The sequence below is a fragment of the Gambusia affinis genome, linkage group LG09 (assembly GCF_019740435.1).
Source record: "Gambusia affinis linkage group LG09, SWU_Gaff_1.0, whole genome shotgun sequence".
NCBI classification, from domain to species: domain Eukaryota; kingdom Metazoa; phylum Chordata; class Actinopteri; order Cyprinodontiformes; family Poeciliidae; genus Gambusia; species Gambusia affinis.
In genome coordinates, this window is record NC_057876.1 from 24,310,721 (window position 1) to 24,336,707 (window position 25,987).

At 37.2% G+C, this 25,987-nt stretch overlaps 1 protein-coding gene across 1 annotated transcript in view; it reads left to right on the forward strand.

The window, feature by feature from the left end:
- The first annotated feature begins 132 nt into the window (after nucleotides 1–132).
- The window catches only part of glra1 (glycine receptor, alpha 1), a 118,865-nt gene continuing 93,010 nt past the window's right edge, over nucleotides 133–25,987 (forward strand). The window contains exons 1-3 of the mRNA XM_044127358.1: nucleotides 133–697; nucleotides 6,323–6,994; nucleotides 7,078–7,747. Coding sequence (XP_043983293.1) covers nucleotides 7,677–7,747 — 71 coding nt within the window. The 5' untranslated portion in view covers nucleotides 133–697; nucleotides 6,323–6,994; nucleotides 7,078–7,676. The remainder of the gene's footprint in view (nucleotides 698–6,322; nucleotides 6,995–7,077; nucleotides 7,748–25,987) is intronic.

Sequence of the window (25,987 nt, forward strand, 5' to 3'; positions counted from 1 at the left end):
CCTGTGTGAACTGCAAATGACTTGAAAGTGTTCCGCATGCGCAGTAGAGGGCGCAATAACGTCACGCAGAGAGCGTACTTAATGTTTTGCCAACCGCCATTATGCTCTTTGAATGCGCAAGTAAACATAGATGCTAGTAGTGGAGCATATCGGACGATTTTAAAGTTGTTATCCGAGCGCGTCCAGTACATTAACAACTTAATTCTCATTATTGTCCGCCATGATTGTTGTTTCCCTTCCTGCTTTCGCGTATCAGGGCGCATAATAGTCAAGTTTGTCGTGTATCAGTGACGTTCAGGTCGGATGAAAGCGACCTGGTCACATTTGAAAAGATCAGGTATCAGATTTAGAGCCACACATCCCGAGTCTCATTTGAAACAAAATCCGATTTGTGTTGTTCAGACTGTCATGAAAGCATCAGATAGAAGTGGCATTAAAGCAAAAAAGAAAAAAACTAATGCTAAAAATATCGATTTGAATTGCTGTGTGTGAACGTTGCCTTAGTCTGGACAACTTAAAGGAAACCATATGTGACTGCATAATATTTACAGAATGACCTGATGGAGAGCAGTGCAAGTGCTTTAGTGCCATTTGTAAGATGTGAAGTAAATAAAAAGGACTTCATGGCATGACTCCAGACACAATTCGCTGTTGACTACAACAAGCATGAAACCATCAGCATATTCAGTTGCTTAAGGTAAGACAATGTGTGGAATTTTGTTGAAAATAAACCTTTAGCTATACTGGAAAGATATTAATCCTAAGTGCATCACCAAGTCAGTCATAGTAGAATGGGCTTCTCAGTCACCAGACTTGATTCTGACTGAAAGTTTTTGGTAAGATCTACAGATGTAGTTGTACCAGAGAGGCCATAACACAATTTGCACATGAGGAACAGGCAAAGATGACAATTGAAATGTCGAAAAATACAGCGTCTATTAAAAGTTTTACAAGCTAAACCCACTATGTTTGTGTTTTGAGCACTTTTTTGTTGTTTAAATTTGTTAGCTTTTGCCATATTCAGTTCTTTTCTCTGTATTCACTATTGTTAGAATGGTGCTGCCATGTTAGTGCATTTTTTTGTGTTTAGCTTCTTAGATTAGTCTTGAGTTCTGTTTCTTGTACATTTAAATTTGTTTTTCTTTGCAACTTTCCCCAGCCAGTTTGAATAGCTAGGGCAGCCCTCCTCCTCCTCCTCTATACATGATCAAGGGCCATCCTTGATGATGTATGTAAAAAAGCAAAAAGGTTTTTCTCTTTTTTGTATCAACAAAGACTGCTGTAAACATGCACATCACCTCATTCAGATGAATGATAAGATTTGGATATTTCAAGAGATTTTGGGGGGTACTGTGGAAGAAGCTTAAGATACTCTGAAATATCTTTGTAGACAGCTGATATAATAAAACATTTTGGACCAACGTCAGTTGATGATATGGTTCTCAAAGTCATCACTGTCTGTGTGGACTTAATTCTGGTCTTCTAGTACCTTGGATATTTTGCCTTTCCGTTCTTCAACCAATCTTTCATGCTTAATTTCTGAAATAAGAAATTTACTTTCATATAAAAGCAGCATTTGGACATCTGGCCATCGACCATCCATAACTGAAATTAGAAGCATATTACCTTACTTTAGATAATACCCTTCTGATGTTTTCTCTCAGGATTTCCTTAACACCAGCAATGCGACAGCTGTAGTCCCTGTTGTTGGTGTCGTGGGTCTCCAAGCTCTGAACCAGTTCAATGTGATTGTAGGTATTTTTATGTGACATTAGAAAACAAAAAAATTTTTCTAAGACTAAACAGGGCAGGAACAGTTTCTCTACAGATGTAGTTGAGAGTGCTAAGCTACTATCAAGGGAATGGATGACTGGCGCAGACACTAAATTCATTCTATACAACATCATCTGCATAGTTTTGTTTAGCAAGTCAGGAAAATGCCATTTATTTAATAATTTGCAATTCTCGTTTATAAATGATAACTTTAATGTTTTTCTGAAATGATTTGCAGTTCATATAGAAGTCATTCCTTCTCACTGTGCCAGTTCTTTTTGATATCTAGCCCTCTTCCCATGACACTCAGTGCTTCATTGTTTCCCTCTACAGTAGCTGGCGATTATCTGTGCTGATATGAAAAAAAAATCCTCATGTCTCTTTCAGTATTTCAGTAACAGATAAATTTTGCAGAGACAATGCTTTCCGTATGAAACTGGAGCCTTTTATGTGTGCTGCAGGCTTGCTGTTGACCATTGTAATGTATTCTTTAGAAACCAAACAATCTGATAATCAGTCTCTAAAGAGTTGATAGCAGGAGTCCATCATGTCCAGTTGTTTTCTGCTGGATTTTGACTCCTAAAATTCAGTTGAGTTCAGCATTACAACGCTTGTAGATGAAATAAGCAACTCAGCAGGGAGCCTTGAATCATACATATAGTACCTCTTTTCCTTTTGGCTCCATCTATATGAGCATCATAAATAACTCTGGAGAGAATGAATGGCAAGGTTTAAAATCTGTATTGTACATTACAGAAAATAAAAGTTCCAGTGTTTGTTTAAATTTTTTATCAGTTCTCTTCAATATTTTTATACCCAAGTTCAAAATATGCATGAACATCATTGACAGGAACATGGCTATTGTTTTAGATGTGTCTCGAAGTGTTAGAGCAGCAGAGGTCTTAAAGAGCATTCAAAATGAGAGCCAAAACTGAAGGTGAAAAGACTGAGGGCAAACAGCTAATCAATTCAGGAATTATGTTTCTGGGTATTTCCATAATCTATGATTTATAAAATCATGAAAGATTCATATGATTTCCTGGGAAAGGCGACTAAAATCTAAGTGGAAAATCTTCTGCACCATATTGAAACAGACTTGATTCAGTATTCATGAACACTTCTAACAACCAGAGAGTCACTGATCACTGCTGCAGCTAAACTCTAGCATAAAAAAGTTTTATTACATGCAAACAGTTATAGAAGCTGTTTGCATGTTTGGGATGGACTCAATGGAAATGCACCAGTTAGAATTAAAGTTTAATTAAAAATATATATATAAAGAAAGTGATCCATGATGGTATGAGGAGTGGATCTATGGAATCCAACTAGGAATTGATTATTGAAGAATTTGTTTCTCCTGACTTGTCTTTGTCATTATCTGTTGGTTTCTGTTCTTTCAGATAAATCTACATGTTAACCTGGAACTGGGTTGATCAGTGACAGAATGGGGGACACACTATTCTATGTTTATAAGTAAAATTTATAAGAAACATCTAATTTTTCAGCGTTATTTTTTTAATCTTTAATTTAAAGGTTAATTTATGGAATTCCAATTTAATTTACAGATTAAAGTAGCTGCCCAGAGACATTAACTCTAAATTTGTTCTTATTTTAAGTGTTTACATTGAGATTCATTTACTTTGGGAACCGCTAACCCAGTAGCTACAAAGAAAGCAGTCTGTCTGCAGCATCTATCATGTATAGTGGCTGGCCAACCAGTTTGATTCACAACTAAATTTACAACCTGCTTTGAAGTAAATTACCATTGCATGTTTTGGTTCAGCATTTAATTTTTATTTATTTGTTATCTCTTGTTATATTTGGGTAACTTCTGTGTGTTTTCTGTGGTTGTTGCCAAATTATTTACTTGCTTTTTGTTTGCTTATTCTTGTTGTTTCATTATGCATTTGGTTTTATTTCTCTTAGCAATGTGTTAGTCTTCCCTCTTTGGTTTTTCAGTTCCTTTTCAGTTTTAGTTCTGTGCTCCCTTTGTGTTTATTAGTCTCTCTCCTGGAATTGACCTGCTTTCTTTCTGCATCAGCTGTACCACATGTCTTCTGATTGGTTCATTCCGTTCCTTGTTTCTTTCCATGCCAGTACATAAGCTCTCTGGTTTTCATTGTTCTTTGTTGGATTCTTCTGTTAATCTTCCTGAACGCCATGTCCTGTGCCTCCCCTGTCAATTTTTCTTTTATTTAATTATTAAAGACACTCTGTTCTGCCACAGTCTCTACATTTAAACGCTTTACAACAGGGCATCTCATTTACACATAAGCTGTTCTGGTATTTAGTCCCCCCCCCCCATCTATATTTAGGATATAAATTTTGCACCAAATTTGAATCTCAAATTGCTTATTTTGAATGATTCATATTTATTTACAGTGCAAGATGCCGAAAAACAGCCTGAACCAAGTGTCCTTGCTGATTGCAGTAGTGACTATTTGAATGCTCTTATTTTTATTCCGAGGTCTGGGGCTAAATTAGAGGCTGCAGCTTTATTAGTTAATAAATCATTTCCATATTCAACAGCTCTTCCGCTTTTTTGCACCACGTGTGTATGCGTGCACTTTTGTATGTGCACATTGGCGTGTGCCTTGATGCCAGTATCACTCAGCCTTGAGATGCCTTCAGTGCCTGCAGGCATTAGAATCAGGGTCACGTTCCAGCGGACAATTCGGACAAAATGGTCTTTAGGAGGAGAAGTCTGTGTGTCTCTGTGGGTTTTGTGTGCTGTGTTGGAAAGCAGTATAATCATATCATGTAAGACATCCTTAGAATATTAAAATAAATGAATATCACATTAAGTTAGATGAAAAGATGCAATCATGAAACATAAGACCGCTTCAAAGATGATGCTACTTTAGGCTTGAGCAGGACTTCCCCTCTGCTGTCTTTCCTTTCTTTACTTTTCCTTTACACATGTTTGTCATCTCTTACTTTATCTATGTGTTCCTCAAGTACAGCCTTGGCAACTCTGCTCTTATTGTCTCTAAAACCCAATTGTGAGAAATCAGAACCCTGTTGAGGAAACTTCCTGTAGCTTCTTTGAGCTCCAGGAGTCAAAGTTTGAACACTAGGAAGCAGAGCCCCAGAGCTGAATTGGGGTTTTCTTTGCAATAATGTGGCCACTGCTCTTTTTATGGTGTGTTGTGGTGACCAAAGAGCTGAGCTAAAAGGGAAAGCTCTTCACTTACTTATCCTCTAATTACCTCCAGCTGTCCCTCGTCTCCTGATAACTTCACCTCTCTACCTCTCAGTCCCAGTGTTCTGTGCTTGATTCTCCCCCCATGTCCTGCTCTGGTTTCTTCATGTTTTTACCTGTAAGTCAGCAACTTTACAATTAAAGTCCTTGTTCGCTTTAGGAAGATCTCTCTGCCACCTCCCAAACTATGACACTGTCCTTCCCCCCTTTAAATATCTCAGATTATCTGAGGTGCTAGCCTGTCAAAGACACTGATACTCTGGCAACTAAACCAATTATTGATACTTTGGCTCATGTTGGTTAACGTCAAGTCTTGCTGAGCAATGAGATCAGCGTCGGCACAATGCTTATCAGTGAAGGAAGCATGAAGTTTCCTCATCTGCTGCATGGACTTAAGAAAACAGAGTAGACCAAAAATTACAAAAGACATGGCTCCTCAAGTTATTGCAGACTTGTGGAAACCTTGTATTAGTGCCAATAGCTGCATTTCCATTGACCATGTAATTCCACAAATTGGCATAAACTTGCTTAATGGAAACCTGCCAGTTTAGGAAAAAAAAAAAAAGAAAAGTTTTTCTATAATAGTTTTTAATACTAGGATGAGGTTGTTTTTCAGCTGTGTCAAAATTAGTGTATTTCACAAAACTGCAATGGAAACACTTTTTTCACATGGTATAAGTCATGCGATTAACAGCCGGATGTTACTACTGGCGGAAAAGACAAAGAAGACGACAGGAAGTGAGGATGATGGCACAGCGTGTTTTTTTAATGACTGGTCATGTGAAAAAATGTATGTGTGATTTTTTTTTAATTACATTTCTTATTTAATGGAAACACAAGAATTACAAAATTGTGTTTTTTCAATATTAGTGGAATATTGACAGTTTTGTGTATATTTTTAATGTAAGTGGCTGCTGCCATCTTTACAAATGTCAAGCCAGTGGTCTTTTTTGTCTTTATCGAGGCCAATGTGAAACATCTCTGTATCTTAAACACTTTTTTTGGTTATAATATTCAAAACTAATTTTGGGTTTTTCATTTGAATCAAAGTTAAAAGAAATTAGGCTTTTAAAATTATCTCTGTGTGTAAAGATTTGAATGTTTCAATTGAGATTAACCTGTTTTTAATTTACTTTTTGACTCAAGTTTTATTTACATTTGTTTATGCTACTACAATAACTTCAGCATGAGACGGAACACAACCAGCAACCATTTGCTCATTAAGCAAAGTATTTTGCTTTTTATTACGGAATTCAAAATAAATATGAGAGTTTTAAAAATAAAAATTGCAGTAACTGTAATTTCAGCGATTTTTACTTTTTCCTCTTCTTTGTCCCCCCCTCTCAGGGAATCTCTGTTGGAGGCAGAACTGGGCTTCTGCTGCATTTTTGACACCTTCCCGGACCAATCAGCGGCAGGCTTCAGCAGCGTGAAGACCAATGGCAGCATCCTGTGGGCGTCTCTGGCCACACTGAGTGCGTATTTTGGAGTTTGGTAAATGACTGCAGCAGGAAAATACAGTGTCGAAGCGCACAGAGCTGGCACTGCTGTGTGTATGTGTGTGAGTGCGTGTCGGTGCGCGCCAGGCAGTGGTCACCTCTCCTGCCATGGAAGAGGGTCCACATCGGTCGGACACACAGGGCTGCATCTTATTATAAAACTCTGCTCAACAGCGGGACTCTGTGCTTTTGTTGGGATTTAACGCGCCCGGTGCGCCGGTGGGAGCGGATGAGGAGCACAGCAGCGGTCGCCGGCGCGTCTCCAACTTGACCACCACCAGACAATGGGAGCAGCTGAGCCGAGCTGCTGCAGCGCCAAGTACTACTACAACTGCTCGCCCCTGGGAGATAAGTACGAGGATAAGAGGGAGAACCAGCAGCGAGAGGAGGGGGTAAAGAAGGAGAGGGAGAAGAGGAGGCAGACGTGTTGTACCTGCAGCAGCAGCAGCAGCGCCGGGACTCCCACAGCAGCCGATACGCACAGATCCAGAACGACGCTCCGGCTGCCCCAGGGATCCATGTGAGACGGAGCCTGCAGATGTGAGAGAAAGCTCTCCTCTGTGTGTGGATTTTGGAAATATAATACATTCATATTTGTTTCAGCGCTCCAGGGACAAGCGGACGCCGGTTTCTGCAATCAAACAGCCACTGAAGGAATATGTCTCTTTTCTCTGTTAACTGCGGCGGAGCGCACGGACCGGACCTTAGAGTCATTGCGTGTATTTGTGTCAGGTATTAGCAGGCTGCAAGCGGCTGCTGTCCTCTGAAACCAGTGACCCCCCCCCCCCCCCACCCCCCCTCCCCTTCCCTTCTTTCCCATCTTTGTCCCCTGTTGTCCCCCCTTGAACCAAAACCTGGACGAGATTCCTCCTTACGGTCCCTCCGGCTGCCTCTGTCCGAGGTCCTGAACACATTTTCGGGCTGGATTCAGTGGATTTTCTGTTGCGGCGGCGCTGGAGGAGTGAGAACGAACACAGGCATGATTTTATGGAGAGAGAAGTGATGGCCATCCCGCGGCTCGGCACTGGAGAACACGGGATCTGAAACGGACACTCACCCACAGAGAAGCAGGACTTTCCGGGCTCACCTTGGAGGTCATAAACTATCGCCCAAGCCCCCCCGCCCCCTGTCCCCGTCAACAGACCTCCTTCTCAGCCTTTTCTGAAGAGTGTCCAACACCTTCACAACCCCCTCCAAATAAAATGAGACTGGCAAAAATGTGCCGACTGAACGCGCTGGGGATCTATTTGTGGGAAACGGTTTTATTTTTCAGGTAAGCACCGGCATGGAACTGACTTGATGGGCGGGGAAGGAAAAGAAATAACCAAGAGTGCGTAATTTGTTTGGGGATTTAATGAAAAGCAAGGGAAATTAGCATTTTTATTGCTTCGATGCGGTCTGGGACATGCATGGAAATTAAAGCTGCGTTCAAAAGTCTTAAAAGGAAAAGAGGGAATTCGGGGGAGAAAAGTTGTCAAAGTTGCCTGTGGGTTGTGTGAGTTATGTCTGATAAGTATGCGGGTCCGTGGGAAGCACTCCCTGTGATGAAGTTGCATTGAAATCAGACGGTTTGTTTTTGGGCAGGAAGTGCGACCGCTAGTGGTTGGATAACCTCTGGGGCATTAGTTCCACATTTTAATCTTCCATAATTATGCAGAATAAATTTAATAAAAAAAAAAAACACACACACAGCAATGAAGTTAATCACCGAATAGTTTGTGCTCTGATATTATTACTCACCCCTCAGCTACCTTCCTTTTTATTTTTCTATGACACCCCAAGACTAAGACTAACAGCACAAAACTAAATGTGTGAGTTGGCATTTGTCATTGGTTGGTATCGCAAACAAGCAGTGTGATCCAATTACTTTAATTTGTATAACTTGATCTTCTGTGGGAATTTGTCAGTACAGTAAAATATGATCACTAATTCAGTTTTAAAAGTTATTTTCACCTTACATAGATTCATTACTCATGTTTTGAACAAATAGTTTGTGTATTTTCTTGTTTATGGTTTGCAGCTAATGGAAACTCAATTTGGTTTTGCTGAAAATAACAATATAACTTCATGTTATATCATACAATTACATGGGGCTGTATTTGAGCCTATGAGTGGAAGGTTGTGTGGAAGGAAGAAGTGTTTTCGAAAAACTTAGCATGTAACATATATAGAGGCTTCACGTTATACAAACAAGGTCTGTAAAACCAAAGTTTGGTTTTTCATGATCATTAAAATTAACCAAAATAAACACTTGAACCACATCATGTTATGAATTTTATATATGTAGAGAAAGTATGGAGAAAAGGATACAGTGAAACAGAGAAAGCATCAGAAAGGGGAAACTGTTTATGTATTATGCCAGAAAAAGAAATTACAAACAAATGAATTCCCTAAAGACCCAAATAAGTACTGGAGGGGAAACAAGTAGAGGTCACATTATTGTGTTGTTTCAAATGCTGTGAAGGTTTGCAGTTTGCACTTTTATAAAACATGCAATAAGTCATTGAGTCATCTCAATAAAACTGAACAGTGTGGCAAATTTGATGAATTTCCAATTCAACTGATGAACAACTAAATTATTGACAGAAAAGTCAATGAATTCTCTAAATTTCAGAATTCAAAGTTTATCTGAAGTCTCGGTTTAGAGGCTTAAACTCTGAAAAACTCTGAAAAAACTAATTAAATATTAAACCCACATATTTATATGTACCTCTAAACTTTTTCACTTCTGTTGACATCAATACTTGCATTTCCCAACCATTATGAACCATTTAGCAAAATTTGAGGAACCTATTTTCTTTTACAAACTCATAAGCCTTATTTATTCACAGAAAAATCCTTGATACTGAATATGATAAAGGATGCAGACATGGTTTGAATCAGGCAAATCTTACCTGAACACATCTACTATGTTGTGTAGCAAAGAACACAGTACATGCATTACTCAGCTCTTAGCTAGCATTTGCTTTCCCTTTCTAGATGTATAGAAGCTGAAGAATTAATTATGCAATGAAAAACACCGGTACCACTTGCAGCACAGTAGCCCCACAGCCTGCTATCGCCATCGTGCTTAACCTTGTTTTTGGGTTTAAAATCCTCACAATAACTCTTCAAAATATTCTGATATTTGTGCCAAATAACTCAGTCTTGTTGGATCATAAATCCTCCCTCTGGAAAGGGTTTGGCTTTTTTTGTGTGACCATCTCTAAATTATAGTCAAGCTTGAAGGTGTCTGTTGTCAGTGAATTAAACTGGGTTTGTTGTAGAGAGTGATGCTGGTGATGCAGCAGTTTACAATTTATGGCAGACTTCTTGAGCTTTGGTTGTTGCTGGGTTGTTTTTAAAGATTTGAACTTGTTTCAGTTCATCTAAGAAGGTAATTGGGTCTTTTTGCAGACATTTTGAAAAATGGTGACATTAATTATTTGATGTGAGAATCTTGGAGTCTGTAGTTGTTTAGAAGAAGGCTCTATAAAGCCTTATTAACTTGCATGAGCCTAGAGTTTTCCTCGTTAGATTTTGAGTTTCTAACTCAAAATTTAACAAGGAATCAATCTAAGATTGGTCAATCATTGAAAAATTTTTTTTTTTTTTTTCTATGATTGACCAATCAGGAAAAAAAAGGAAATTTGGTATATGTTTTTATGCTACGAAAGAAGGAACCAGCTGGGCTTGCTCATGATCACTAACCAGAAGACAAAATATATTGTAGGACTTTCTGCACAACTTTTTCAAAAACACATAGGTTATTTTAAGCAAATGTTTTGGCGTGTATGCATCATTTTGACCCTGCATGTAGAGAAAGTGGTTCAAATAAATCAATAAAAACAATAATTTATTAGAGCATTAATCACCATGTGTAGACATACACTTATTTATGGAAGACTTATGCTACAATGGACAGCATGGCATTGTAAGACACAATTCATGATAGATTATTCTCCGTTATCAGTCCTGTGGGAGATCAACCAGTTCTGTTTTGGGTAGATACTGCAGTTTTTCCTCTCCGATTACTAAATACTGTCACATCTCAGCACTGAGGCTGACTACACTTCACTTTGGTTTCAATCCTGCCCACAGCTGCTGATTGGCAAATCGTCAGTCTTCATGCTCCGCTCAGTGAAACAATGTCTTTCCAACCGAGAAATGAATGTTTCATGTCATGATGCGAGACAAATCATTCATCTCAGTGTAGCAGAAAGACCCAAAGGTCTGCATTACTCCAATCTTTGTCTCCGTGATGACACAGACAAAGGGATCAGATTTTTGGTTTATTCCCTTATATTTGGTATCCAATTATAGATAAGAATTGGATACCAAATATAAGAAATTAAACTTTTATTTTCTTTATTTATTTCCGGTCTGGTCAATTGGAAGCTTATTTTTAAAGATCTTATAAGAAATTGTGCACATGAAGCTAATTTTCAGCTAAAGAATTGCTGCTGAGATGATATCTCGTAAAGTTTTACAGTTTTTAACACAAATAATCAAATTTATCCACATTGGGAGTGGTTGTGTTTGATGGCAGGAGGAGAAGAATTAATGTTAATTTAATGAAAACTGAAGGAAAAAATGGAACTTGTTGTTCTAAAATGTCCTTAAAGCCATGTTGATAAACCAGGATGCTACACCTTTTAATCAAAGACAAGGAAACAGAAAGACTTATATTAAATATTACTAAACTTTGATCATTTTAAGACAATCAAGTAAAAAAACTAAAAAAGCTTTTCTACATGTGTTTGTAGGATTTGTTTGGGATCCTATAAATTGTGACAGACTTTTATTTTTCTTTAAATTTTTTTTTTCTTAGTGTGGGATTTAATCGGCCACTGAATAGCTTGATTCATTTCGATTGTTCCTTTAGAGATGTTTTTAAAGGATTGCCAATAAATTTGGCTAACTCTGTTTGCAGAAAATTTCCATCATAAGCTGCAATCCAATGCCTAACTATTTAAAATGCTTTATCAATCAACATTTTTAAATAACTTTAGACAAATCTTAATGAAATTGAAGTTGATGTGTAGCAAACTAATCTACAGTATTTAAAAGTAATCGGATATTATGAAGGAGTCAATCTGTAAAACATTTAAAAGTACTTTTAATATTTCTGCATTGTGCAGCTTGTACATTTAAGACCAACAATCCCAATATAACCTTGCGTACCTTCATAATATCATTTGGTGATGATTTAGAGCTGCTTTGAATTTAACCTGCAGGTATAACGCACATTTTTCAGTTCATTGCATCACGTGGATTTATTCTCACTGCACAGCCTCTGAGGTATCTCATTATAAAAACTATTAGTAGCATTTTTCCACAAGCTGCAGACTTCCTCATTTTATGGAATTAGGCAGCCATTTACAGCTGGAACAGGGGGTATTTTAGTGGTCTGCAGGAGTTCTGCATTCAGCGTACACACTGATTAGTAATGAACCACCGTCAGGTATATTGCTGTCTCAGCTTCTCGGCTCTGGACTCTGCAGTTTTCTGCCTAATTGATATCTCTTTCCCCTCCATCCCAACCCAGACCCCTTACACCTCATTCCCCATTCTGCCTTATTACTAAACATCGATTAGCCCGTCAATGACTGAGGCCAGACCTGATGAATACGCATTAAATGCTTAAACATCGCTCTCTTTTTCCTCCCTCTCTGTCTGTGCTTTTTTTTTTTTTACTCATTAAAGCAGCTGAGAGTTTAGAATTTAGATGCAAATGTTCATCTCAAATAAAAATTTAATGATGTAACCAGAATTTAGTGCAGGAATTCTTTCACAAAAAGCATTAAGGAGTTGAGATAAAGCAATGACTCACATGTAAGATCTTTACAGTGAATGTTTGATCTTTGCCGCCTACTTCCATGTTCAGTGAAACATTTGTAGAAGAAACATTTGTAGAAAAAACATTTGAGTCTGAAAAATGTTTTCAGACTCATTCTGAAAAAAAAAAAAGTTACAGCTTCATTTCTTTCATCTCATGGCCTGATTTGTAGCGCATACGATTCATTGTTGTATTTTAGTCCACAGGCCCACAGCATTGCAGTTCCTCCACCATACCTAACATTGAACATTTGGTGCACTGAGATTTTCTTCCTTTGTTTTACACCAAATCCAACTGGAGTGTTTGTTGCTCAAAACCACCATCTTAGCTGAATCAGAGTGAAGCTCACACAGTTTCAGTTAAAATCGCAACAGGAATTAGCCAATTTTAAACATTTGCAGTGTATTTGTGTTGTTAGGGTACAAATTGCTTTTTCTTCTCATTTCCTGGCAGACAAATAGCCTGTAATAGTTATTATGATGATTTGGTAATCTCAGGACGCTGTGTTTTGCTATAGCTCTCAAAAATAGTGCTGTCAACATCTTTGTTTTGTCACAATTTTATTTGTTTTAATATGTTCACAGTTACTTGATAGCATGTCCTGGTACATTTCTCATTTTGTCTTTTCATTACTCTCAACTGCTTGCCAACCAATTTCCAGTCCATTCACTTAGAGAGAATATTTATGGTATTCATAACAAAGAGTATGGACTAACTAACTACAGATGGATTTTTATGGCTCCAAGTATCTAAATTAAAATCAAAGTTTATTTGTATAGCACATTTCAGCAGCAAGGCAGTGCAAAGTGCTTTACACAAGAAAAACATAAGGACGTCATAAAAACATAAAAATATTAAGAGTCACCATTCGGAAACGAGTAGCAAACACTGCATTTTGCCAAACTCCATCAATACACCAATTATGTTGATCAATGTTCCAGTAATCATGAGTCAAAAGCAATTCTAAGCAGGTGGGTTTTTAGCTTTGGTTTACATCACATATGTCAGAGTCAAGGCCCGCGGGCCACATCCGGCCCGCGAGAAGATTTTCTACGGCCCCTGGGATGATCTTGATTTATTATTAGAACCGGCCCGCAGCAAGCCGGCACCCCGTCTGAAAAAATGCGAGATGTACAACGCGCGCCGCACCCCGTTCGATCACTAGACCAAATGCGTCATTTAAAAAAATCTCAATGGACATTCGATCAGTCCGGCCCTCGGCTTGTAGCTAAATTTTTTATTTGGCCCTCCGTCCATTTGACTTTGACACCCCTGGTTTACATGAACTCAATCTTTCAGCTGTTTTGCAGTTTTCTCAAAGTTTATTCCAGATTTGTGATGTATAGAAGCTGAATGCTGCTTCTCCATGTTTGGTTCTGGTTCTGGGGGTGCAGAGCAGACCAGAACCAGAAGACCTGAAAGGTCTGGAAGGTTGATACAACAGCAGCAGATCTTTAATGTGTTTTGGTGCTAAGCCGTTCAGTGACTTATAATCTAGAAGTAGTTTAAAGTTTATTCTCCGAGCTGCAGGTGATTTGTGATTTCTTATATTTTCCTGGTTTTAGGCAGACGTGTGAATGCACTGTTTCAGTCTGGTTACTGCAACATGATTAAAAATAACCATATATAACCATCTATCACAATGGTCACAGGAAGATTTGATGTAAATACTTAAACATTAATCTGGGTAATTTATTTTGTGTGTTTTGTTGTTTTGTTTGATTGGTGCACCAAATAATTACTGTCCCCTTGTTTAGTGTAAAGAGGTTTTTATCGGTTCTTTAGATGAATTTAGACTATTCATTGGCTTATAGACCAACAATATTTAAAAATATTTTTTTCGTTGTTCAAATGAGAAGCCAGAAGAGTGTGGGACTGTTGAGATATCCAACTTCTCTGAAGTAGGTCAGTACAGCAGAATAATCACTGTGGATTATTTTCATTGAAAACTGTTAAAACATCAATGCAAAATTCTAACCTATAATAAAATAAACACATGCTGAGGTTTTCTGCAATCTCTTTTAATAATCAGATGTTTTTAGGATTGTAGCAGGCTTGTTCAGGGAGGGTCAGTTACATGCCTTTATTGATGGTATGTTCAGATTTACTCAGTGTATCTAAAATTATGTCATCAGGATTTAGTAAGATATTTAAGAAATACTCTACAATATCAATGAAGGGGAACCTAGAAAAAACACATTTATGTTTAAAATGTATATTTTCCAGCAGCCTCAGTATGCTTAGAAAGATCTAATCCAATTTAGCAAAGTTCCCCACAATCCCAACCATATCTATCTTTCATTATGTTATAATTAGTAACATCATCCATACTGATTTCACAACACAGGACTTCAAATGGAAATGTTCACATTTAAAAAACAGGCATTTCCAACTCAAAACATCACACTAGTTGGTAACAGTGGATTAAAACGCAAATATTTTGAGTTAACAACTAACTTGTTGCCCAAGAAATCAGACATGAAGCTTTTGAACTCAGTTTTTATATTTGTCTTGTTATATTTCACTGTTACTGGCAGTAATTGGTAACATCCAATCATGTGGCTGAATTTCAAATTTAATATTTTCAGAGCAGAGACCAGTATTTACACTTTGCCTAACCCTGAGTTGCATCATCTACTTTTATCGACTTTTTACCCATGAATGATGAATCAAATGTGTCTGGGATGCCAACGTACCCGTCAATAAATCAGGACTGACAAAATGATTGTCAGGCCTGCAAACAGCCAATGGCTCCTGCAAGAGGTCATTGTTGTCATTGTTGGAAGGACAATTTTTTTTATACTTGCTGATAACCAAAATTTAGTTACCAGTAAAAAGGAACTCCTACAAATGCCGCATAACTACGTTTTATTATTCTGCAGGGAAACTGCATCGTATGGCTTCATCATCTTTGAGCAGATATAAAAAGCGATAAATGGAGATCTTTACATTTTCTCAGTCATTAAAAAATTTAACTATATCTGATTTGTTGCATCACAGAGCATCACCAGGTTTCGAGAACTCGACTTCTCCTTTAAAGGAAAATCCAATGATTGTTTCTCCATTTGATCAGGCGCTCTCCTCATTCCTCATCCTCCTCCCCGTGATAACGCAGATTGATCACCTCTCTCCTTTCTGCACAGATCGTGCAGCAGGCAACGGCTCTCAGTATGCAAACTATTCATCTTTATGCTAAACAAAATGTGCAGAGAGTGGCCTTTTCCTCTATTGATATCTATATTCAATACGACTCTTTACTTTGTCAAGTGGAAACAGATAAACATGCGATTTAAACAGCTTGCAACAGAGACTGAAATATTCATGAGTTTTGCATTCACCATTCTTTATGTTTAATGCTATCAAATAATTGTTGAAGTGTGAAATCTATGTATTTCTTCAGGGACATTCCATAAATTTCTTGAAGCAGAGTGAATATTCATCCAAGCCTCAGGTCTTTAAACTCTCCTTAATTTGGCCTTGCAGAAGCAGCTGCAAGTGAAAACTTCCTCTCTTCATAATGTGGGCTCCTATCATGTTAAAGCACAAATTAAATTCTAAATTATGGTTTTAAGTAAGGCCATTTATAGATTATTTTTCACTGAGAATTACTTTGTGTTTAACATTGTATGGCGTTAATATTGAATGAAGTCCTTATCTTGATTTGGCTCAGGGAATATATAAAAAAATGGGCAGATTTTTTATTCCTTCTGTTTAATGGAAAGGTTAGGCTTCACACTATTGTAAAAGCAGAGCTGTGTCAGAACAGCTTACTGGAATGTCACGTTACCTGGAGTTAGGTTTTACTTTTAGCTGTGGCATTCATTAGGGTTGTGACTCAGTGTTGGCTGTCATCTGTATTTATAGGCACATTGCATGTCTGCCTTTGTTTCAGTGTAGAAACAGAACAACTGTGTTTTTTATGTTCAAGAACAAGTAGACAAACATTTCCCACTGGAACAAAAACCACAGATATGTGATGGCTTTTTTCCCCTCATATATCATCATTTTTCAGGACTTTTATTCTCATAATTGTGTTTGTGCTTTAAGATTGCAAAAATTAAACTCGTCCATGTCTGAAATTGAAAAAATGTGCCAAAAATTAGGGAGGAAAATGAAAGCTAGCATCAAGCAGCCAAAGACATGGCTGAAAGTTCCTAGTGAGTGATGATGTAACATTTGTAACACTGAAACTGGGCATGAATGCATGATGCAATGGCCAACCAAAAGGAATGTAATGATGGCAAAGTCTCAGGCTGGAAATTTAATTAAGACGGTGATTCATGTGGTGATACATGACCAGCACCCTACCTTGGGAGTTAAAAGAGCCCAGTTTTCACTTTTGCTGTGTTGTCCAGAATCCTACTTGACCATTTCCAGATATTTTTGACGGTGTTTTGAAAAAAAAAATAAATAAAAAATCCAATAACTCTTTAAATTGGACCTGTAGGCACTTTCTTAACAGCAACCTGTCACAATGACACATTTTGTTTCCCTTTCTATGTTTGAATCTATGAAATGTAATAAAGATGAGACAGTTTGATACACAGAAATACAACTTCAGCTGTCAGGTGAGAACTTTAGTCAGGGGAAGGATGAGCCTCTTTCTGATTGTGTCTGGCTTTTAAAAAACTCTGGAGTTTCTTCCTTTCTTTTTTCTCAAAGTTTAAAGCTTAATACCATCACAGTTGATTTAGTGTCATGCTTTCTATAATCAAACAGCTTTTCACTTGTGCAAAAGTAAAGTTTAATGAGTTTAAGTTTTTATAGCATCTTTAATCTTGTTTAGAGGTTGCCTTTTATACAAATAAATAACAAAGTAATAAAATTAGAGAAACAGTAAAATTTTACCGAGTCATTGCAGATATTTTCCTTAAATATTTATTACGTGTTTTGGCATTTTTCAGATTTGAAAAGCTTTAAGGAGAGTCAGGGAGAAACAGATTTGCCATAATTGTATTCCATAAAATCTTGTATATAGTCAAAGTAGTTTTAATAATGACAATCTGCTTTAATGTCAGGAACGAAGGAACAAATTTGCACTTTCAAATTGTTGAAGACAAAGCTTGTGTGCTCGCTTCACCTAAAAGGTTTCAGTTCTGTGACATTCTGATTATTGTCTGCCAGACTGAAAGGATTTCTTATTTAAAGTTAAAATTCAGCATTTTAACCTTTGACTTTGCTTTGGTTCAGCGAGATTAGAAAGTTAAACTTTACATAAAAAAACCGAATATCCTCTTAAAGTAAAATGAGAAGGGGAAACAGACGTAACATGCTGCTGTTCTGAGGAGGGAGTAAGTCAACAGTCATAGTAAAACAAAAGTACACCCTCCTTATGTTTAAAGGTTTTATATGCCATGACATAATAGAAATGTGTTGTATGATTTACATCTGATACAAAAGCTGAGAAATGTAAAAGATTCCACACTGTCATTGTTTAATAAACAAAGATAAACCCAATTTGAACAGGTGATGTGAAACATTAAGTACCACCTTGTCTCTCTCTTTGGATTTAAGAGCAGCCAGGTGTTTGATTAATTGATCATCATTAATTGGATCCCACATTTGTGTTATCACAATGTCCAGGCTAAATGATTCCTGCCCTGTTAGAGAAACCTATGTAATGTGAATATTTTTCAGCATAGACAATTCTCAGAGAAATGTCAAAAACATGACAGCTCCATCTTTGAGGTTTCAGTTAGCAACTTAAATGTAAAGTTCATGACAGAATAATTGGAAAAAAAAGATTTGTTTTGGAGCAGAAATTATTTCTCTATTAAAAAAAGACGTGTGGACAAATGAAACATAAGTAGAGATGTTTGATTAAAATTTAGAGCACAATGTTTGGAGAAAACTGAGTAGAACAAACAAACAGATGGTCTCAAATTTGACTCTCAAATACTTTGGTGCACATTTAGTTTTATGGTAATATTTTGTTTCTTGCTCATGGGAGACAACATTATTCATGTGACCGATAGTAACTCTGGCCAAAGATGCAGAGAATTTGTCTTTTTGATTTTACATTTCTGGCTTTATGTCTGTAGGAGAACACAGATCATTAAACTTAAATCATACATTTGGATGATTTAAAATAGAACTGGATCGTCAGTTTTTGTCATAGTTACAAAACAATGTCTGTGTTGTGCAATTGTAGTGTTTCCATTAAAGAAGAAACACAATTAAAATCAAACTTGAATAGTTCATCCAATAAGTAATTAAAAATTAGTTTAAAAAAATCATGCATCATCCTCCCAACACTTTCTGTTATCTTGTTCTTTGAGGTTTTGCGTTGGGGACAACATTCAGTTGTTGCTCATGTGACTCGTGTGATGTGATCAAAAATGTTTCCATTGGAGTTTTGTGAAATAAACCAATTTCAATACGGCCAAACAAACAACCTCATCCTATTGCGAAAACTCAACAAAAAAATAGTTTTTCAAAATTGGTGTGTTTCTATTACACAAATTTATTTTCAAAATGTCAAATTTTTGCAATTATATGGTCAATGAAAATGCAGCTTTTGATAGAGTATGAAATTTTGCAGCTGTATTGGTTGGACTAGTGGAGGGCTTGACTGAAAGAGCATTATTTAAGCAAAAACAATAATGTTGGAAAAAACAGTGGGGAGAAAAATTACATGAATTTTGATGTTTATAAGTTCAGATAATTATTGTTTCAAAGTTAAGCTTAATAAATTCAGCTTTTCCATTTACTACATTTGTGTTTAATAAATATTGTGATGGCTTTTTTATGAACTTGTTAGATAAAACATCAAAAATCATGTTCGTCTTTTTTCTTTTACTGTGCCATGATTTATAAAGTTCTCTGTGTAAAAACCATCAGAAATATCAATGATTGATTATTAATATCTTTGACAGGCTTTTGTCTGTAGGGAAAAATTCGAAATGATGGTTTAATCTGCACTATCACATTTATCCACCTTTTTTAAATCCCAGAAAAGGTGTCAATTTAACTCTGAACTTAAGGGTCCACAGTTCACCCAAAGGGGTCAGACACAGAACCCAATCGTCTGTGATGTGTTCTGGGTTTTATTTGTGCCACTGAAGGACGGGCCCGGTTGGCCGGCTGCCCTTCTCAGAAATCTTCCCATGTCAGTTCGCATCCTAGTTGCGTTCAGTCAAATTAAACCAACCGTGTTATTTATGAATCTGCCCTCGGGCTGTTTCATTTGTTCGGCAGCAGTAGGGCCAAACATTTATCACCCGCATCCTCCATCATAACAAATCATAACATACGCTGTATATACATTCTTTTTCTGTGATCAATTTCCCCCCCAAGTTCTGTAATGAAAAACAATCGACTGCTCTGAGAAGTTCGCTGCCACCTCAACAATAATTAACTTCTAGGCAGGTTCATTTCCAAAACCTGATATATGATAAAACATTATTGATTAGGGGACTGTGACACATTTGCACCTTAAATAGCAAAGTATATTATCAACGACCTCTCTGAGCTGTAACCGAGCTGAAATGTTTGAACCTCCACAGGAATCAGAGAGGAGAGGAAAACTACTGCTCAAGGTTTTATTAATCTAAACCAGGGGTCTCAAACTCCAGTCCTCAAGGGCCGCAGTCCTGCAACTTTTAGATGTGCCTCTGCTGCACCACCTGAATAGAATAATTAAGTAATTAAGGCTCTGGAGAACTGATCTACACAAGGAGGAGGTAATTAAAACATTTCATTCCAGTGTTTTGTACCTGTGGCACATCTAAAACCTGCAGGACAGCGGCCCTGGAGGGCTGGAGTTTGAGAACCCTGATCTAAAATTGTGGTAATATATGGGATTATGTTCAGTATGTTGATTTTATGTGACATAATTAGCAAATAATAATCTTAAAAAAAAAAAATTCTAAAAATGTGGTCAGATGCAAAGGGAGCAGCACAGTTACGTCCAATCGTATTCATACACCTTTCAGATTTTGATTTAAAATATTTTTTATTAAATTAAGAAGTTTTTTTTCTGACAGGAAATGAGTCAGGTATGTTTGGACAATAATAAAGCAGTCGGTTTTTATTTGTACATTATTTTAGTACATAGTATGTCAAAACTGATTGATACCAGCCTCAGTATTCTAAACATGTTTTATGTGTTTAGATTCACGGTGGTTTACGCTGACAGTTTATCTTTAGGGATGAGCTCAGTGTCTCTGAGGTGGGAAAGCCTCTTTGCCATCACCCTAACCTTTAGCTCTCACCACAGATTCTCTATGTATCAGAAACAATCTTGGACTCTATAAAAGTTTTATATCATTTCCATTAAGAAGAAACATGTTGGTAAAATTAAGCCCAAGTATTTCAAGGACTGTTGTAATTTTAGACTTTTACTCTTAGCTGTATGAAAGGCCTTCTGGGATTTAAACCACAACTTCATTATGGTTTCTTAATGAAGTTGAGTTATAGTTTTATAACCTTCATACATAAGTTATAGTCTTTGTAATAAGTTCTCTTAAAGTTTGCTGCCTTCCTGTTTGTGAGAAGCACAATTAAAACCCTTTCTAAACACTTGAGTTAGAGGGTTTGCAAACATTGTTGCTTGTGAATATATAGATGCTCTAACAAACTCTAAGAAGCATTTCTGATGTAAAACTCAGCCAGAACATTGATCATCTGGACACTTTTGGTGAAGCTTTGAGGTGAATGTTTGGAAAATAGCGGGCTCCCCATTAGAAGAGATGCAGTTCCTCCAAGACTTTTTAGCTTTCACAGAATGTCCGTAGAAATCATGTAAAGATTTATTTTAGTTACATGTAAGTTCTGAGTGCAGCACGGTGTCAGCACTTGCAGCACATCCTTGACATGAAGCCCCACAAAGCAGAATTTGGTGCACTCGTCTCAAATCAGAGCTACTTCCAATCTTGAAGAAAGCTCCGTGCTTGCATAGGGGGATTTTTCTAGTGTGTTGCTGCTTTCTTTCAGGGTCCAGGAGAGATGTGGCATGATTTAAAATGCTACATTTGATGTGGTCCTAACCTACATAGAAATCAAGGACACTGAAAATGAAGTAGCTGTTACTTAGAGAACGGCAGCATCATGTTTGCATTTACATTGATCAGGTTTTTAAAATTTCCTGCTATCCAGACACATTTTACATTCCAAGTTCATCCTTGGTTATGGAGTGACGTTGAAGTACATAATTCAAACTGTGATAGTTTCAATAAAAACTACTCTGATTTGGTCAGGTGAAAGAAGAAAACATTTCAGTCAAATGTCACATAAGAAATCTCCCAGATGAAACTACAAATGGAGCTGTTGTTGCCATTAACGCTTACATTTTTCCTTAAAGTAGTCCAAGTTCAGCGCCCTTGTTTTTTGTGGGTATTCTCAACCAACAAACAACCAGCTGGTTGCCAAAGTTCGCCTGCTCACTTTTCATTAAGCTCTGATGGAGATTTTTTCCTGTTAAAGGAGATTTTTCTTCCTACTGTCACCACACGCATGCTATGTATAAGACATTGCTTCAAAGTATTATATTAGTTGGCATAATACTGAGTTTCACTGCAGTGTTTATACTTATGGTCAATTTGTAATCAGTGTAATGGACTTTCTCTATTTATGTGATTAGAATTAATTGACAGCACTTCTGTAAATAAAATGGATTAATCTGTTCTAAAAAGAAATGTTTGTTGTAAATCAGGGCCATATAATTAAGCCGAGTTGAATCAAATTTAATAAATATTTTATCTTTGGATGTGTTTAACTTAAGTGTCACAGTTCCTGTTAACAAGTGCTGTCAGATTTGGAAGCAAGCAAAAATGATGTTGAAGTGTAAGAAGTAATTCACAAAGGAAAAGAACAAAGACGAAGACTGGGTTATAAAAAAATGTGAAAAACGTTAGACAATGCCTGAAAGAACCCATTAAATTCATTATTAGAAAGAGGACAGAACAGGGCATCTTGACAAAACTGTTACGAAAGGGCAGATTACTTAAATTAACCAAAGAACGAGTGCATTAATCAGGGGTAATAGAGAGGCCAAAATTACCCTGAAGGATCTGAAAGGTAACACTGCAGAGATCTGAGTATCAAACACACACACACACACACGCAAATGTGAACTTTACTTCTGAACGTTTTTCATAAATCAACAGAACACATTTTTGTAAAACAAAATGTTTTCTTTTTTTCCCCCTAATATTTCTTGTGTTCCTAATTTTCTGGTCAAAGGTTCTTTTAAGGCTTGAAATCATATTATAATTTGTCTCATATTAATACCTCAACTACTACTGTTTGGATACTGTGGGCAGCCGCAGTAGAAACCTGTTTCATATCTAAAGGTGCAGATTTGAGTCCATTTCACACCAGTATGTGTCAATCTGGAGGTGATATGTGGCGGTTTAAGTTGGTTTCCCCGTTACAGCCTGGATGACAAATCTGAAAATTGCTCTGTTTGCAATATGTTGTAGTGTTGACTCATCACAATAAGAGCAGAAAACATGGACTAAAATAAACCTTTGTAGCAAATAAACACAAAACAAAATGTGAATGGAGCTCATTATTTAAACTGGAGCTTTTCAATGAATAGGTCAAAAATGTCCTCTAGAAGTCCAAACAATGGATGTAGTAGTAGTAGTAAATATGATGCAAGTTGAAGGCTTTTGGTGTTTGTAATGATGAGTTTGTGTTTTGTAAGAGGCAGCCAAAGTATCTGTTAGTACCAGGGATGTGTTGCAAAATGCCAGGAAGAGATCAATTAGGATTTCAAGCCTTCAGAGGCTTTAGGAGCATAATGATGAACACTTAGGACTAATAATTGGAGCATTGCATTTGCTCACATCTCTCTGTAGCTCTTGCTCTCTGAGACTCTGGCACTAGACGACTCAGCTGTTTTTCCTGCTCCTGTGCTGTCTCAGCACTGGCCACAGGTCTCCACAGTAGCCTCGGCCAGCATTGATCTGAAATAATTAAAGCAAATCCGAGGTTTGATCATTGAAAACCCAAAGAAGAAGCTGCTGGGGGGGAGGATTATCAACATAAACTGCTGAAGAGACTTTGAAAATCCAGCAGCTAAAATTCACCAACGCTTGTTTCAGCCTCTGGAAACCATTCAAGTTAAACTGTGTTTGTGTATGCTATAAAAATCAATGACAAACACTTTTAAATCTTTAATAACACCACAGGAAACTACTGGACTGCTGTTATAAGAGAAACATTTTTACTTCTTTCATTTGAAGGCCAGTCAAAAGAATAAAATGCAGATCAATCAAAACTATTTATAGAGGATTCATCAATGACTCACAGGTTCCTGCGCCTGGTGAGTTAGGAGTTAGGAGCTTTCATTTCATTTCCCCTCATTTACCTGCAGTGCAATCGGTTTGAGAGGTGGGAGAAATATTCAGCAAACTGATGTTTGCATGGTGCTTACAGCAAAAGCAAAGCAGGCAGGCTGTTAAAAGGCACCAGTTGGATCGGTTAAGCCAAGTAATTATGCAAATGGAAGACACCTGGCAGATGTTTGGCTCTGTGACCCAGTGAACATCAAGTCTGTTGAGTAGCAGAGAAAGGAGAAATTAATATGGCGGGAATGAAACAGCACAACAAGCATTTCATGATCAAGATTTTCCTCTCCAAACACTCAGCTTGTTCCAATAAAATCTTTCTCGTTAGGAGCAGGACGTATCCATGATCAAGTTACTCATATTTATCACCACAGAGATGTTATGCTGCACTTAATAAGCTTTGAAAGAAAACTGGAAACAGAAGTTTAAAATGTAGCAGTTTTGCCACTCGTTTAGATTAAAACCGGACATTTAACAGTCTTGTTATTTTGAGATTCACATATTTCCAAACATTTTCACTAAAACCATATTTCATTATTTTTGTTAACATTTCAAGAAGAATGAAGTTGGGCTCATGTTTTCTCCAGAGGTTTTGGTATCATTTCCTCCGGTAGTTCTTGGTAGAGCGCCACCACAGGTGACAGAGAGAACAGTTTTCTCAGTTAGTTTGGATCATTTGATACAGCGCAGTGTGAAAGCGAATAGCACCAGCTAAAAATATAACAAATGTTTAAATTTTAGTCACCAATTGAACTGAGTCTTCCGGGTGTGAAAACAGCCCAATTCCTCTATAGCATGATGGACTTAGAGTCAGTGGAAATTGCTTTTTAAATGACTTCAACAGATTAATGGGCAGCAACATCTGCTTTTCTGAAGCCATTGATGCTGTCGAACAGTTTGTTTTTAAATTGTCAACACAGGTTTTTCATTTGAGAGCCATTTTGGGTTCATCTCTGTTAAAGAAAGTGGGGATTATGTGCTGTGCTTTTGTTTATATGAGGTTAATTTAAATAATTTCAGACTCTGACCAGTTCATTTTGTACTTTTTTCATGCTTTCAGTACTTTTTGCTCTTTGTTGCAGCCACAGGAATTGGTGCAAGTTTAATTCTTGCGTCATTCTTGATGGCTGCAACAAAAACCTACAATCAAACCTTTTGTAAAGAATCCTAAAATGAAAAGCAGCCAGCTTGCTGAGATGGAGCTCCCAAACATATCTCACAATTTATTTTGGATCACAGTAATCTCATTGCACTGGAGGCATTTTGTTGGAAAAAGAAGTGAAACATGGCAAAACAGAACTAAGTCTCCAAACTGATTCATCTCAGTTCTTTTGTTGTAGAGCTGAAAATCTTTTACCGTCCCCATCTTCTGTTGTTTATCCTGTAGGAACTTTTCCCCTCAGCACTCAATGCTTTGCAACTAAAACCTGAATGAACTTGAAACCAGTCATGCTCTGCTGAAAGAAAGGCTGAACCCCCCCCACTCCGTCACGCTGTCACAGTGTCAGCGCTATTCTGCCTGAAGTGTTGTCCCACGCTTCACATCCTGCGGACATTCCCTTTGTGTCGAGGACACGCAGCTGTAATCCCGATCTGTGACTAATCAGATTGGGCTGTCATTGCATCAACAGTGTGTTTGTTCGATGCTAATTTGAGAGCCATTTCACACGGAGCTTATGCTTCATTGTGTCGTCTGTGCCTCGCCGAGCTCAGCGCTGAACAACAGAAATTAGTTTTCTGGAAGAGCTCGATTCTATCACTTTTCTGATCATCCTAAAGAGGATTAAACTTGGATTTGTCACGCTGGCACAAGATAATCTCTGATCCACCTAATTTGTTGTATGTTAAAATAGAATCTGATGCATTATGAGTCTGATGTCTTCTATATGATTGACACTGACTTTCACTGTTTTATCCAATCATTAATGATCACTGATCATTTTTTTCAGGCTGTCTACACTAGCATTCTTATAAAATATTTATGTCTACAAATAATTACTGCCCATCTCCACTAACTGTCATTAATCAACAGTTTGACCTCGATGATTGCAACAAGATAACCGGATAATCGCTCAAAGAAGTGTGCTTGATTTAATCTCAGCTGAATCTAATTGTTTGATTATTATAATTATGCTACAATTCATTTTAATAGATGTAATTTGGTTAACGAAGTGGATTAGCACTGCTTCATGTTTCACACACATTTAGAATTACAAACATCTGGATGTCTGCACATTTTGTTTCTACAAAACTGTGAATGTAATTCCTCTTTCCAAAAGATTTTTGAGTTTTGTTCATATTAAACCTTAAATATAAATATTATTAAATGCTTTTCTTATCCTCTGCTTGGAACTGATGAACTTTGCCTCTCTCATTCTCTAATCTTGTTGGTATTCTTTAT